The following is a 16559-nucleotide window of genomic DNA, read 5'->3' on the forward strand; positions in this document are numbered from 1 at the left end:
ATATTATACCCTCTATATTGGTGAATCTGGATTTCTTTCTCACTCCACATCTGCTTTACAGTATCAGGTTATCTGTCTGAGTCAGATTTCACTTCTCTGTGCTGTTCCTGGGGTTTTTTCCATGTATTCCTAATGTCAGGTACATGCACCACAGCTGTGGCTGGTCCTTCTGGACCATGAAGCGCTATGAATTTTTACTGTTCCAGCAAATGATGCTGTGTTAGTGTGTATGAAAGGGATGGTAGGAAGCCCTTCTCTCCTTCACCCTCATTCTTATCCTCTTACTCCCTTCGCTACATCTGGCAGTGCCATTCACTGTCTGCATTTTTATAATGTACATAGTACAAGCAGAGTAATTTTAAGCAAGGACAATTTTCTATCGTATGTTCATGTCCTTCTACTAAGATAACTGAAATAAACTGGCTCTAGAAGTAATTTAATTCTCAACATCTAATGGATTTATGTTTAGGATTTGAATAAAAAGCTGTAACGATGATAACATTGTGATAATTGTGATGGCATCTTGTGTAATTTCATCTATTTGAGTAATTGTCTAATGATCAGTCTATAATTTCATCTACTGCTCCCTAATTATCTTGCTTTTTTTTGTACCTCCCTGCTTCCCTTCTGTAACCTTTTGACTCCTGTGGAGTCATCTCAGTGGATGTGCTTGCCTTAGATCAGAATTCTTATCAGGTAAAACTGGTAGGAGAGAGTATTTCAAGACCAGAAGAGATTATTCATAGCTAAAGCCCTGTTTTCTAAAGTTTTCCACCTCAGTAGCTTAAATTCCTTTCTTTCATATATATATTTCTAGACATTTTCAGACTTGGGATTTTTTCCCCCGTACAATGAAAACACACAGACTATCTTCTTTGGGAAGACTTGTGCCCACTTAATTTCCAATAGGCAAAGCCATTAAGTTGCTTATAAATAAATGAGAGTTGTTTCTGAGTGGGAGGAACAAATAAGGAATTGTGATACCCAGGCTGCCTGGCTAAGCTGTCTTTTAAAATTTCCTGTGTCTTATTTTAAACTGCTTTAGAATGGTTCAGTGTGAATTTTAACTTCAATAATGTGATAAAAAGGCTACTCAGGAAGATGATAAAGTGTTGTTTTCCTAAGATGTTGATTACTTTTCCATTTTGCACATGAAAATAAAAAGAAGACTTTAAAAAGATTGTTTTTAACATTAAAATGCATTAAATGTAGCTTCTCAGTGTCTATCCCTAACTAGTCATGCTACTTTTCTGTTTTAAATATCCAGGTCTTAAATAATTTGAGAAATGTCACTGTCTATATGTTAGATTAAAAATCAAACAAACAAACAAAAAAGTGCTGTTTACAGTAGTTAAAATAATGTCTGTTAGCTGGCTATATAACACATAACTAAATTTCAGCCATTCTGTGACCTATGTTTCTATCTCTGATAAAAACAAAAGTGCTTGCCTTGGCGTTGACCAAGTTGCCTGTGTATAATGATGGTTGGGGCATCCAGTTTGTCTGGGCAAAATTTTTTCCACAATAAAGATACAATTTCCTGAAGTTCATTGAATGCTAGCCAGCAAAATGTGAACTCTTCCTTGCAAAAGCTACAGTTGTTCAGTGGAAAAGTAGTTGAAAACCTCTGTTCTGATCCGTGTGTGTAGGAAGGTGGATGAGGGTCAGAGAACCCAAGGAAAGCTCAGCCATCTGTAGGCATTGTCATTCCCCACCACCCCTGCCTTTCTTCCCTGCTGTGGGATTTCACACTGTTTTATCCTAGTGATTACACAGAATGATTTGTTGATGTGTCCAAATATCTCTGAGTGAACATAACACCTTGTTTGACTCTGTATTACTCACACAAGAAGAATGTCATATAATAATCATTGAATACTTAATCAGCAGTTACTCCACATAATAGATGATTTTTATTTACTCTTCAGCAAAACTGCAGACTTGGAAAATGCTATTGAATTTTTTGTATTTTACAGATGCAATTAAATTTATTTTTTTAAAGAAATCAATTGTTTCCTGGCCATTTCCTTTTGGCTCTTGATTTTCATCTGTAGTTAGGATAATTGCAATAATTAGCATAATTAAGCATATGTATAGTGAAAAAATAATTCCTCTGGATTATATTGCCCCTCTAAACTCAGTTGATGTCAGGACTTAGTTTGGTTAAGGCTCAGTCATTTTCACAGAATCACAGAATTTTCTGAGTTGGAAGGGACCCACAAGGTTCATCAAGTCCAGCTCTTAACTGAATGGCCCATATGGGGATCAAACCCACGGCATTGGTGTTATTAGCACCACACTCTAACCAACTGAGCTAATCTCAGGGATTTTTTTGTGTACTGTAGCCTGTATGTTGCCATTTGTTTACTTTGTATGTCGTATAAGATCCTTGTCTGTATTGCTAATGCTTTCTCGAAATACATCAGTTTTTGAAGTTTGGAACTTTCTGCATGGTTGAAATAAGAAAATCAGTTTATAAATTACTGATTTTTTTTTGTTGTTGTTTAAGCTTTAGTTTAACAGTGAAGCAATAGGACAAAATGTTTATCTAGTTTGGGGATGGGGAGAAGGGATATGGGAGTGCTAGTGGTTAGTTACAACATTATTCGTGTCCTGCAATTGCATCAGACAAAAACTGGCCATAGTGTCAAGTTGTATTTGTTATTAATCACTGATGATGTCATGTGAAAGAAAGTAATTTATAACTCAACAGCAGTTTGCAGGTAAATTTTATGTAGCCCACTTGTTGATACTATTAAAAGTATCATTTTGTGAAGTCAAAGCATTTATGTGTGGCATGTACTGGAAATACAGAATTAAAATTGGTGTATATACATTGCTATTGACACATTCTCTATCATAGTATGGCATTTGCTTAGGACTGCACTGTAAGGCCCCCATCTCCCCCCCAAAATTGACTTGTAAGTTGTGCAGTTTCACCCAGGTGATCGTTGCATCATTTTGCATTGTAAGGAAGCTTTGGCAGTAGGTTGTACATTGTGCTGGACTTACAGATGACATGAGTAGCATCAACTATCAGTTTCGCCAAACTACTTTATGCTGTTACTCCCTCTTGGGTTATAATGTATGTATTCTGTGTATGCATTTGTACTTTTTTATGTCTCAGTTTTTTTCTGTGAAACAGATTACCTGGAGAATACTCTGTTTAGGATATACTGAGTTTTGATTATCTTTCCTTTGTAGTCTTCCAGTTTCCTTGTGCTTTCGAAAAAGTACTCGAAACGTGGCATCAAGCTGGTCTTTGGCCATTCCTATAAAACCTCATTCAAGTTTGTCTAATTTGTAAGTCATTTGCAAACACATAATTTGGTAATTTTCAGTACAAGGTTGTTACACTTCGGATGTAGCCCATAATAAATGAATTCTTAGGAGAACCTGTCCAGCCTGAGCTCATTGAGCCATTGAGAGTGGATCAAGGACTTCTCAGCTGTGAACGCCTTGAATGAGAGCAAGAAAGTCTGTCCCTCATTTTGCCACTAACAGGACAGACAGGCTTAGTAAAGGAACCACTTTGTTTAGATCCAGAGAGGATGACAGCAAGGATCCCAAGCACAGCTGTCCTTCTCTTGGGGCAGTAAGTTTTTAGGAGGTGTTGAACTGTCCAGCTGGATAGGTAATGGCCCAGCTCTTTTGCAAAAAACCCCAGCAATAGCCTGGAAAATACTGTTTGTAGCTCTGGGATTCAGAGTGCTGCATAGTATGTGCGCAGAAAAGGAGTGAATTAAGCTCATTTAAGGAATTTAGCCATTGCTCTTTGTTATAATTATTTCTGCTAGATAAAATCTATTCCTTTCAGAATAGTTTTTGTTATATAACTGTATGTGCTAATTTGCTGTAGTTGAGTTTTGAAAACACATTATTCCTAAGTGAACTCCTGAGATGGCGCTAAAGATGTTTTTCAGCAGTCCAGAAGTTAAATATATTTTAGGAGTTTCAGATACTTTAACTCTGAAGATCTAGTGGGTATCTGTAAAGATTGTTTTCAGATTAAATATAGTAGAGGTAAATTTAATCTTTTTCTAAATCTCATCCTTCTCTGTTGAGCATGCACATGTACATATGTTGGTAGGCACATACAGACCCAATGAGATACACATATGGTGAGTTGATAAGGAGCTCCATGTGCTGCAGAGGCTTTACAGTGACATCAAGGGTCAAAGAAGTCCCTTGGGAATAACAAGTAGAGCTGGTCTGCTGATGGAAAGCTGCCACATCTCCATGTCTTCTAGCGTTTCCTTATATAAGTGGTCAGCTCAGGACCAAAAATAGGCAGTTAACACAAAGTAGACTCTGCTAAAGGCATAATGAATTTTAGGGTTCCTGTATGGAATCATCTTATTAACTTGCATTGGAATTTCTATGCAATTTAAGTTGTATTCAGTTTTCTTACATCCAGAGCCAGCAAAGGCAACACAGTGAGCACTGCTTACCTCCACAAGGATGAATTTCTTCTCTTCCCTCCTCCCTCACCTTCCCTATTCCAGTTTTGGTTTCCTAGTAAGAATTACAACTAGAGCTCTAGGTTTTTGTGTTTGGGTCATAAATATTACTTTTTTGCTTGGACTACTGAATGGATTACACTTATGTAAATCAAAGTTATGTAACTTGATTTGGAAAGATTACTCTTTCCCTTTCCAAATATTTCATCAGCCACACTGCAAGTAATCATTGCTGCAGAACACATGAAAATTCTAAAAAATATGACTCATCCCTTGTGTGCCTCTTCCCAGGGTAATGCCATAAATTTTAAACACTCCTGTTTAAATAATTTAGGATAGGAATATATTGTGTTTCATGCTTGTGACAGTGGGCGCAAGTTTTATTGGTTATTTGTATTTTAAGGACTCTTTGCTGTAATACATGGACATCAAAGATGGCCATTAATAAACACAAACAGTACATTAAAAGTGTTTTTCCTTCCAGTATATGCTAAAACAGATGTTAATACGAAGGAGACATAATCTTAATAAATCCCTTTCTGCCTGCTTGCGTTTTGTTACAGATCTAAAAGTCTTTGCATTTTAGGAACAGAGATTTTGTACAGTACAGAAATAGTTTTATTTTTGATAAAAAATGGTAGAAGTAATAGCAAATGCTTAAGAGAATGCCAAACCATGTATTTTCAAAGTATCACGTGGGATTAGCCACAAACACAAAAAGATGCACACTTACATCTCTGCAAGCTGCTTCAAAAATTAGTGCTTTTTGAGAAGGTTACAATTAGCCTGTGATTGTGTAATAGCTGATTAACTATTTCTTAGTGATTTGCTTTTTTTGGTAATTTAAATATTTGGAATTTTTTCATATCCCATTTAGACTATAATTTTTTGCAACAACATTCAATATTTACAGGACCCAAGAATAAATTTTACTTTCAGATATCAGTTTTGCATTTATTTTTTGAAGTAAAAACCTTTACTTCACAAATTAATCAAAACAACTTTCGATGTGGATGGCAACATTAAAAAGTGTAGTAAACAATTGATTTGGATGTCATTTGACTGGTTCCAGTGTTTTACCGACCTGATCTGGCTCACTGCACCAAATGATGCCTGCAACCTTTTAGAATTCTCAATGATGCTACTTTTTCCTTTGATAATAGGAGTTGCACATCTATTTCTGTGGACTTGACAGAAGCTTTCAGCTTAGTTCATTAAATTTTTACAGTGAAAGCTGGAGTCAGTTGCATTTTTAGACGGTTGAGAGGTTTGGGAAGAATAGTTTTCTACCATGGAGCTATAATTTTGAAAGTATGTGCTCTTCGTCCCTTGAGAGGTAAATGTTTCATTAAATGGTGATGATAGGATTGTTCCTACTTGTTCAAATTAAGCACATCTGCCATCTCTGTTATTGTATATAGAAGGTTCCTATCTGAAAATAAAATTAAGTTTACAAGCTCAAGTACCCAAAAACTTGCCAATAGCACAACCTGAAGCCAGCTTTCACATTCTGTTGGATAGAGTAATTAAGTACATGATTAAGGGTTGTATTTCTGTACTCTTCCTTGCCAATTCCAGTTCACAGAATGGACTGTGTCCCCTCAGTGAGTCACTAATCAGTATTTTCTTTCTACCTCTTTGTTCTGTTATAGACCTACCCCTTGTTCTCAGCACACTATTCAAACTATTTTGAATTAATTAACTATTTTTTTTCCTCTGTTGCTCATCATGATACTATCTGAGTGCCTCCCAGATGTAATTATGTTTCACAACAATCCTTGTGAGATAAGAAGTTGGTATAATCTCCACTTTTTAGGAGATAAAGCGAGAGTTGAGGCACAGAGAGAATAAAACCAAAAAGCCCCATTTTTATGGAAGGTGCAGACTGAATCATCGAGCACTGCATTGTCTCAGTACTTTACTATACCGTACAGTTAGTCTTTCCCAACTACAATTTCCAGTTACACCCGTGAGTGTTCACTGTTAATACAAATGAGACTGAATCACAAGTCAGGTGCTCAGACAAATATTTATTGCTAAAATTGAGGTGAAATGACTTCCATTACACCACAGAGGAACTCTAGAAGACATGCAAGTAAAGTCCAGTTCTCTAAGGCATTATTCAGCTTATTTAACCACAAGACTGTACTATCAGTCCTTGCATTCTCAGCCTCCTTCATGCCACACCTTTTGCGTATACAACAAAGCAGTTCAGGGATGGCGCAGGCAGCACCAGCTTTTTTTCCTGCCACCTTTCCTGCCTTTCCAGCAGTTCAGTTCTCTGCACTGAATGAGCGAGAGGTCCCCATGACAGTGTAGTGCAGCATGTTTTCTGTAAAGGCTTTATCCTTAATGCATATGCACAGTGGGGCAGATCAGGTCACTGGAACACTGTTATTTTTGACATCTTCAAACTCTGCTTGACTTCACAACCTTAAAACTATTCACTTAATGGAAGGTGGCTTATGGGGGTGATGAGTGGGTGGGTGACGTAGTTTTGTACCACTGGGTACAAAATGGGTAGATGTTAATCTTTTGGCTTTTAGAGCAAATTAACATTTCTAAACAGATTATTCCATATCATTTGTTGTTTTCACCTGTGTGAGACAGACAAGGTTGAAAATCTTATCTTTCCCCTTCAGGGTTATGAAGTGAATTACTATACTAAGAGGTCACTGACTTCAGTGTAGACCATTAATATCATGGCATGCAGTGTTTTGCCCAGTGAGTTTTGCACATGTTTGCTCACAGCAAAGAAACTGAAAGACTGAAAATTTTTCAGGTTGAAGAGCAGAACGTACCGAAGGGACTTCAGGGAAAGTGATATGATGATCCAAGCTTTGGATCCTGCTTTGCCTTCATGGACTTGTCCAATAGAAATTGTTTGATTCTGAGTCTTCTGCTAGTCCTAAAGTCAGAATTGATTTGGGTTTGTCTTGCAGGGTGTGATCTGTCAAACGCAACCAGTTCAGGAGCTTAAGTGCCTCCATCTCTTACGTTGCATCTCTCATTGCAGCCCTATCCACCTGTAGAGCAGCTACCAAACTTGGGTCTGTAAAATTACATAAAACAATGTAACAATTATAGTAGTTTTAAGTTCACTACCTTTAACACTACCTTGGTAGTCTTCAAAATTGAATTAGAGAAAAAATTGAACGATAGGTGAAGAGAAGTTGACCCTGTTTACCACGAGGCTGCATTGCTCTGAGTGCTCTTCATGTCTTTGTGCAGTCAGTACCCTTCTGCACTCAACTGCTTGCCATTTATTATGTTGCATTGCCATGTTGCCCTTATTTCTTCTGTTGTCATTTTCCGCTTCTATTTTCCCTGTCATTGCCTAATCTGCTCCTGTTCTCATTTCTTCCTCCCAAGTCATCCCTTGATTTCCCTTGATGGCTTTCAGCCATATGTTTTTTTTAGTGAACCTTGAATTTTGAGAGTCAGAGATGAGGGACAGTTTCTCTTGCACCAGCTCCTGCTCAGAAAATCCTAATTCTCTCTCTGCTCCTTATACTATACCCTAGTCCCAGTCTGTCCCAGTAGTTCTCCCCATCTGTCCTCCTAACCTAATCTGTTGTCTTCCTACTCTTTTCATTCCCTGTAGGGTTTCTTGCCTTTTCCTGCGTGCTTTGCTTCCCACTCAGACTTACGGTCTTTTACTCAGTTGTCAATTTTCTACTGGTTTAACGTCAGCCTTCCTTTTCAGCAATAATCTTCGTTTTCAGGCTTTGTCTCCCAGATTACTTTTCCTTGTAGACGTCCTTGTCCCCTCTGCCATTTTTCCCTGTTTGTTGTCAGGACAAGGGATGATGTATCTAAAGGAGAGGACCAAGGAAAAATTCCCTGCTGGCACGCATGGAAGAAACCCAGCTTTGGTCTGAGCAGTGAGAGCTGTGACTACAGAGAAGTCTATTCTCAGCCTCAGTTAGAGCATGTCCAGTGTATAATCCTCAGGAAATTAAGAAAATGTGCAAACTGCATTTATTTCCAAGAGCTTTTAGCTTTCAGGGGTGGAAAAGTTTTACCTCAGCCAAAAAAAAAAAAAAAAGGTGTTATCTTCTTTGCAGATTTTTAGATTCTTCTCCAAAGTATTGAGTTAGTAGAGCTTCTACAAGAAATAAGAGTTTATTGTGGCTATGACTGCATGACTCTGTTATTTTTGTTCTCATAAACAGTGATTTTTCTTTCATTGCCAGTTTTTGTGGACATTGTTCATGTGTGTGAATATGTGTGCTTAAACTGAGACAGCTAGCATGGAAGATGTACTATGGACTGATAGTTATTAGCTATGTAAAATAAAATCTACTAATGGAAATCCCCATAGTATTGCATGTTCAGCAATCTAGAGGCTAGTTTGATTGGCATTTCAGATTATAAAGAGACTTTGACACAGAAGTTTAAAAATATTTACATTTTTGATCATTTGTAGTTTTGTTTAAAAATAATTTTGGATGTAAAACAATAATTTGTTTTTCAAAGAAAATATTCCTGCTTGAAATATCCATCTGTAGGTGAGTTTGCTAACAATGCTGATATGTTAATATATTAATTAATGACATAAACATTTTGTGTTTGAAAGGGATACAAAGCACTGGGTTGTAATCAAGTGACTCTGAGATATAATCCTAGCTGTCATTGATTCCTGTGGGTTTAGGGCAAGTCAGCCCGACTGTTACCGGTTGCACTTCTAACAGTGTCACGGAAGTGCTGTGAGAAGAGTTGATACATATTTTTCCATCTCAGAGGCACACTAATATACATTTACATATTAGCTTAGTATTAAGTTTTATTGTTAGACTGAAGTTGCTTTGCAAATGAAGGATGATGCTATCAGTCTCATATTTAAATATTCCTGGGATATCTTAGGAATGTTTAACATGTACATATTTCATATGCAACTAGACATTTAACTACTATGTAAACATCTGTTCTCAAAATGTTATGAATTAATTCAATGAAGAAACTTTTTGATTACTTCCTCTGCTCAGAAGAAGGAGTTGGTACTGGCTCTATGGAGCAAGATCCATGGCACATGTTTAGAGTGACTGTGGAGGCTGCAGCAGAGCACTGCCATCGAGTTTGGGCTGGGATTCATTCAAAGCCCAAATCTCCTTTTACAGTGGTCCAATTTTTTTGCTCTGCCTCCCTCCTAATTATTAATAATTTCCTAATTATTCCTTAGCACTATAGAACGCAACTTGAATCAAAGCTGTCTTCTTTAAGTTGTAATTTTTGCGTTGTGACAGTGCTTTTTATTGAGAAGATTCAGAGCAGTTGAGGGAAAATTCCCCATTGTTCCATACATGCTTACAATGTGGAAGTTTATGGAGCTGTTGGGTTAACTTGACAGGTCCTATGGTTTCAAAATCACCCCAACCTAACAGCTGCTGGAGAAGAATGGGCAGACTCCCAGTCTCCTTGTTCCAAACCTCATGTACCCCTTCCCTGTATTGACTGTAGTTGCTGATGGGATTCATTGAGCTGGCTTGCCTGCAGCTAGTGGATGAGAAAGCAGAAGGGGAGAGGAGAGGAAAGGTGAGCTCTTAGGGTTTGGCAGCAGCCTGCAGCTGGATGGGGTTAAGCCATCCATTAAACCACACCTCAGGCCAAGGTGTCGAGTGCCTGGCTCTCTGGACCCTGTGTCCCTCACTCCTTGTGGTAGTGTGTGTGTACTTACAGTGCTGCAAAAGCTACAGTGCACAGTCCCCTGAAAATGCACACTTGAGTTACCTTCTGTAGTCTTTCATAATGCAGCTACTTTCTTGCTGCATTGGAAGTAACCTAATGCACTTAATTGATGCATTTTCTCTAAATCCTGCTCATCAGAAACTGGTTAAACTAGTTTGCCATTGGAATGCTCCCCTTCCCCTCTCCTGGATCCTGTCCCGATTTCTGTAAATCATCACCTTCCTGAGGCTGCTGAAACTTTTCCTCATATCAGTTAGGCTGTGGTTTATATCTTGAAACTTAAGCCTTTGCTTTCTCAAGCAGAGAGAGAAAGCTTTATTTGTGGAAGTTTTTCAAAGCCCTGTTAGCCATGTCTTTAAAGTTCCCAAGGCCTTCATTCTGGGAGGAGAGACTTTTGCCGCTTGCTGTGGTTTCTTCATGGTTAAGCAAACCACACTGCCAGGCCAGGCGGTTTGCTCATCGGGAGAGAAAGGACTGGGCATGATTTTGTGATGTTTCTCATACCATGGTGCATGCATAGTTCCTGTTACTTATTATTTTCACTCGAAACTGATTAACAGCAGAGCTCAGAATGTACAACTGAAGTTTGTCTTCCAGGGTCTCAGCAAATCCAGCTCTGTTTCAGATACTAAGGTCAGTGAGCAGCAAGGGGTTTCTGCTGAAACCGCTGCTGTCTGTACCCCTACATCAAACACTGAACTTAGTTGCCATGAGTAACATACTAGTCTCATTTCAATTCCTGAAATGCTCATGACACTGTATTTATCAAATTTGAATATTCTGATATTGCACTGGAATAAATCTTTGAAGTTAAATAGGTGTGATACTGAGACAAACAAACTGATAAGATAAAAAGAAGGTTGAATGAAAGTACCTAATCAGCATTGTTGGTGAACAGATTTAGGTTTTCTATTCCAGGAAATTATATGGAAGATAATTTTGAGAAGATATAATTATTTTTACATAAAAATGTTTAATTAAAAAAAACCCCTTACACTTTTATCTGAAACTAAACTGTAGTTATAGGTAAAAGGAAAATAATTTATGTAGCATAGGAACAAATTGTTATTGAATATTTCTATAAACAGAAGTTATGATAATTCAGAAGACAAATTGAGGGAAGAAATCTGAACATTGCAGAGTCCATTTGTTTTTTCATTTTTCCCATAGGAACATAGTAGTATTGTATGAAATATTGGTGCTGATTTGCTTCTCACTGGGGGCAGATTGCTTTGGAAATCCTTTTCACTAAAAGTCACTATTACAAAAGGCTAGCAATTTCCAGCTCTGTTTATAAATTATTGGTTTTCTAATTATTTTAAATGAAGCAGGGATAAGAAGAGTTTGAAGACTTGTTATTGCCTTGAAAGTTAATCTGCCAGTGGTTCAGATAACACCATGCAGGACTCCCTGAGTAAAAGAGCAATGACCATAAAACAGATCTCAGGGGTCACCAAACTCATGCGAGAGGTCAGTGGAGGAGACAAAGAGGTTTGTTTGTGAATGGCCATCCTTCAAGAGAGAAGAAGAAAATTCTGCAATGAAATCTCCAGCTCTTGCAGTAACCATTTAAAATCTTAATACGAGGGAAGAAGTTGCTGATTAAACCAAGAGAATCAGTTGGGGAAAAAAAAAATCTTGTATTTGTCTGTCAAATCAGTTTGCAATTAGAAGCTCAATATAGAGTAAAAGTAGTCTTTTGTATTTTAGCAAGGTACAGGTTCCCCTCTTCCCCTCTCTCTCTTTCACTGCTCTATATCTTATCACTTGTGTTTATTGAAGATCCAATAGAACCTTTTTACATTTTTACAGAACTGCAAGGATTTATTATTGTTCTTTGGCTCGTTTACCAGGGTTCATCTATAAAGAATCTCTGACATTACAAGAAGGACTTCTCTGTTCCATTTTCTCATCCTTCTGTGGCATAGCAGTGTTCAGTAGTTGCTCTGTTACTCTTTGGACATGGGGGCATCTGCCACATGAAAGTCTACAGATGTTTGGCTAATGCCCTAAAGAAACATCCACATATGGAAAATCCTATCTGCTTTAGGCACTGTATTAGCATAGGGTTGTATACAGACAATACAACTTTCAGAGCACTTTGAAGAGAAAATTGGATTCAATAAATATAAGCGTTTTTCATTTAGATAATACCTTTTTAGTAAATGCTAAAATGCACGTGTTTTAGGCATGTAACTTACAAGTATTTTGCAGTTTTCAGAATATGTAGACAATGTAGAAGTGGTAAAGCTGCCTCTCTATTGGACCATTATTGTGAGCAAAAGTTTCCTCTTGCTGCTTCTCCTTTAAATACCAGCACACTTGGAAGTTTTGGAAAGTCTGTGGCATAAGCACTTTTCTGTAAGAGATTTGTATAGTGTTGAATCCCAGATGGAATCAAAGGAGCAAACCGATTTAAGCTTTTAACCAGAATGCAAGGGTATTTTAATGAAAATTAGTCTGATTCTCCCTTTGAAGCTGTGCATGTGCTGAAAAGGAATGCTACAGATATTCCTTTAGGTAATGCTGGGGACTTATTTACCATTACTTATCTCAGATTGCTAACTCTTGAAAGCATGTGTTTATTCTTAATTGATATTATAAGCAACTACTGTCTGTTCTATTATGATTTCTTAACCTTATAAACCTAAATATTTCCTATTAATATTTACATCTGTGACTCTTATAATTGGGTAACTGCTGACAAATCTAAATCAATCTAAGCCTGGTAACGACATTTGAGTTGAACTCAAGAGATGGTCTGTTTCAAGATTTACACAATAATTTATTTTTCAAGGGTGCAAGGAAAGGAGTTGAAATAATATTTTGCATTACTACATTTATGGTTATTCTGCCACTTAGTATGGATGACTTTAGCTCCAGATCTGGTTACTGGCTGCCTGTGTTCCCTTTCCTGAGTTCTGTGTTCCTGTCCTTGCTTCCAGAACCTTGCCCAGCACCATCTCACCAGGACTGTGCTTTCATTTTCTGCTATGGTCATTTCCCTTTTGCTTTTTTCCCAACCTTTCCACTCGTCTTGTATATGTGTCAAATCAGGAGCTCACTTACTAATGCACTAAGTAACCTGCTTTCCCTGGAAATGCATGCTTTCTGAAACAATTTAATGTTTTGGGTTTTTTTCAGGTTGAGTCCTGATGTACTCTTCTCTCTCAGTCCAAATTTACCATGAGCGGCTCAAGACAGGAAATGCACCACATTGTTTATATAAGATGAAATGTATAGATTATACTTGATTTTTTTGAAATGCAAATGACTGTATGCTTTGTCAGGATAACCTGAGATACTCTTTGTTATTTTATTTCCCTTTTAGATGGGCTCAATTTGCCAACATCAGGGACTGCAAAGGAAGAAGCAGCTCAGGAAGCACCTGACTGCCTTGCGAAATATTTCAGTGTTGTGTGGTGTAAGGCATCAAAGAAAAAACACAAAAAGTGGGAAGGAGATGCTATTCTTATTACAAAAGGAAAGTCAGTAATATTGAAAGATATGGAAGGCAAAGACATTGGAAGAGGTACTGTAGATTTGCAACTTGTGTAAGGGAGCAACTGGCATAAAAGCAGTTTGTGCTTTGAATAACAGACACACAGCTCTTCACATAATTTGGTTCTCCATACCAATGTTGATCTTTGGGATGAAAAAACAGTTGGGTTTTTTGTTTTGGTTTTTTTGTGTGTTTTTTGTTTATTTGTTTGTGGTTTTTTGTTTCAGTTTTTTTTTGATTTTTTGTTTTGGGTTTTTTTTTGGGGGGTGGGGGTTAGAAAGGCTGCAAAAAAGCTTTATATTTCTTACATATAGGGCAGATGCATGGGGGAGGCTGGAGCAGGCTGAATAACATTATTCACAGAAACACCAAATGCTAGTCCAGAGAGAGGATCTGGAAATCAACGGCTGTACTAATTCAGCAGTAATGCCAAATGAGGGATGAGTAGTTGAGTTGCTCACATAATGCGGAAGTGAAGGTGTTAAAATTAGGGGAAAATATACAGTTAAGTTCCTTGTAGATATTCCAGTCAGCAGTGCGGCAACCATGAATTTCAGAGGTTGGATCTCTGCTTTTCAGCCACTCTAACAGCTAAAAATATTATCTTTGTTGGAAAGACAGGCAAACAGCTACATTTTCCAACACAGCCAAAGTCAACTGTGTAGCAATTTTTAGTCTTGTAGTTTTAGCAGCAGCTGCTGCTGTAAGACATAGTTTGGGTTGATATCAGAGTTAAAAATAAGACTTGCAAACCATAGGCTGCAGTCAACTTGAAGCAGTAATTTTTTACTGAAAGCAAAGCAAGAATTAACTTTGCTAACCGAGCCAAAAATATTCTGTAAGGGAGTAGGATTGAACAGTGTTGCTACAAAACATAATTTGATAAATTTTAGGTCTGCGATGGCTTTTCTGCTCTTTTGTTACAATCATGACTTTGTGAGCCAGGCAGTTTTGATTTGCAAATCAGTTTGCAACTTAGAAGTTAATTTGAATTTATTTATAGCAAAGCAATATATGTACAGACTTGCTTGTTTTTGAAAAAGGCAGAGAGAAAAGAGAGTAATGCCTGGAATGCATCAGCCACCACCCTGTTGTTCTTATGTTTTTTTCAAGTCCTGTCTTCTTGAATTAGCAGCAAACACAATGGAAAAATGAACATTCCGATTTTTGCTGGTAAAAGTCTTCTTGCCATGTTTGATGGTGTCAGATAACACAATGATACCACTGTCATTGGTGCTAACTTGCCCATTCGGAGTTGCTTTCAATGCTTATTGATTCTAAGAAAATCATAAATTGATCAATTTAAGCAGTGTGAGTTTTAAATTTGTGCAATTACTTAGCCCACCGAGTGAGAAGGAAAGGTCCAGTAGTGGTGCTTACTTCCAAAATTGGATTAAAACTCAGAAGTTTATACTAAATGTATGAACATTCAGGATTGTTATTTTTAAATGGGAAGAAAAAGTCAAAGGAAGAATTTTTGTCTTTTTCATAGGCTTACCAGGGCTGGATCTCAGATGGTGCAAGGGAACCTAAAATCAGCACAGGCTATAACTTGGTTTTGAGGCAGCAGAATATCTTGCTGTTCTCCTCTGCAAATGTCCTAATTCCTTAATAACACATTACAAAGAATTTAGGGGGTGGTCTCTTGTAAATTGGTGTATGTTACAGAAACAGTTATTTCTGGCAACTGCATCAACAGTTGAGCTGTGTAGGATGTTTTTTGCCTTTCCTGTTTCCAAGTACCCTTAAAGCCCATCTTGTCTTAGAATTAGACTCTTCATACCAAAATCTGCACAGGGATACACCTGTATTCAGTATGTTCACCCTGAAGCTATGTGAAGGTAATAATAGAAAGCAAAAACGCAGAGCAAAGGAGAGGTCATAAATGCCCTCCCCAACCACCTTGTTTAGGAAAGCTCATGCATTCTTTTGTGTTCAAGCTCTTTTCTGAAACAAGTGTTCTTCTTTCAAGAACGAAACAAGGTTCGCTGTGTGCTTTTTGAATACATTTAGAGGAGAGGAAGAAAAGTAACTCCCTTTCCCTTTTGGCCAGACTATTTTTCAGCACTTGCTTAGATTGTGAAACACCTCAGTTATTTTTTTCTCTTAAAAGAATTCAAATCCAGACCTTCACCTTCCAACCTTTCACATTCCTAGAAGTGGGAGACCTGAGCTTTGCAAACAGCTTCCAGCAGTCTTTATATGTAGTGTTTGTTGGATAAAATAAATGTAGAACCTTGGGAGGCCTTGCCCCTTTGTTCACAGCTGAGTGATTTAACTGCTGGTCTACACAGTCATGCCCTTTTTTTTTTATTTTGACCCAGCTGAGGATCCAAGCCTGTTTATCCAAACTCACACAAATTCATCAGTTGTGCTCAAGAATTCTGAAGTAATTAACTCTCTGAGTTAAGAAAATACATTATATATGTCCTCTGTTTCTTATGTGAGAGCTTCAACCACTAGAACGTTTGAAAGAAGGAACCCCCACTCTTTCCTACACTGTTATCCTAAAAGAAAGGAGCAGCTCTAGCTGTATTTTGTAATGAGACTGACAGTATGTGTAGCTGCTCTGAGAATGCCCATTCCAAAAGTCCACAGACTTTTGAGCTAACTGATAAATCCTGCTAATAATCAGAGCGTATATGTTTTGGAGCATGTGTAGAAGTAAAGATTTCAGATGCGTCTGAGTCTTTAATTGTAAAAAAACTAATTTAGAATTGTTTTAAAAGAAGAAGGTGCTAGGGGAGTTCATGGTGGGGCATGAAAAAAAGGAAGAAAGGCATAGAATGGTCATTAAGGCAAGCTGCTAGATTTTATGATATGGGGCAAGTTTTTAAAAATTCTCTTAAATGATTATCTGACATTCAGTAGACTTGATTGTGGATGAGGATGACTTGATTATTGGCTCA

The 16559-nt window shown here is 37.6% G+C and overlaps 1 protein-coding gene across 3 annotated transcripts in view; it reads left to right on the plus strand.

The window, feature by feature from the left end:
• The window catches only part of RAD54B (RAD54 homolog B), a 65899-nt gene that overhangs the window by 27482 nt on the left and 21858 nt on the right, over positions 1–16559 (plus strand). For all 3 annotated transcript variants that reach the window (XM_027676504.1, XM_027676598.1, XM_027676688.1), the window contains one exon: positions 13480–13680. In XM_027676504.1, coding sequence (XP_027532305.1) covers positions 13480–13680 — 201 coding nt within the window. The remainder of the gene's footprint in view (positions 1–13479; positions 13681–16559) is intronic.

Source organism: Neopelma chrysocephalum, unplaced genomic scaffold (assembly GCF_003984885.1).
Source record: "Neopelma chrysocephalum unplaced genomic scaffold, ASM398488v2 Primary Assembly neopelma1_22, whole genome shotgun sequence".
NCBI classification, from domain to species: Eukaryota; Metazoa; Chordata; class Aves; order Passeriformes; family Pipridae; genus Neopelma; species Neopelma chrysocephalum.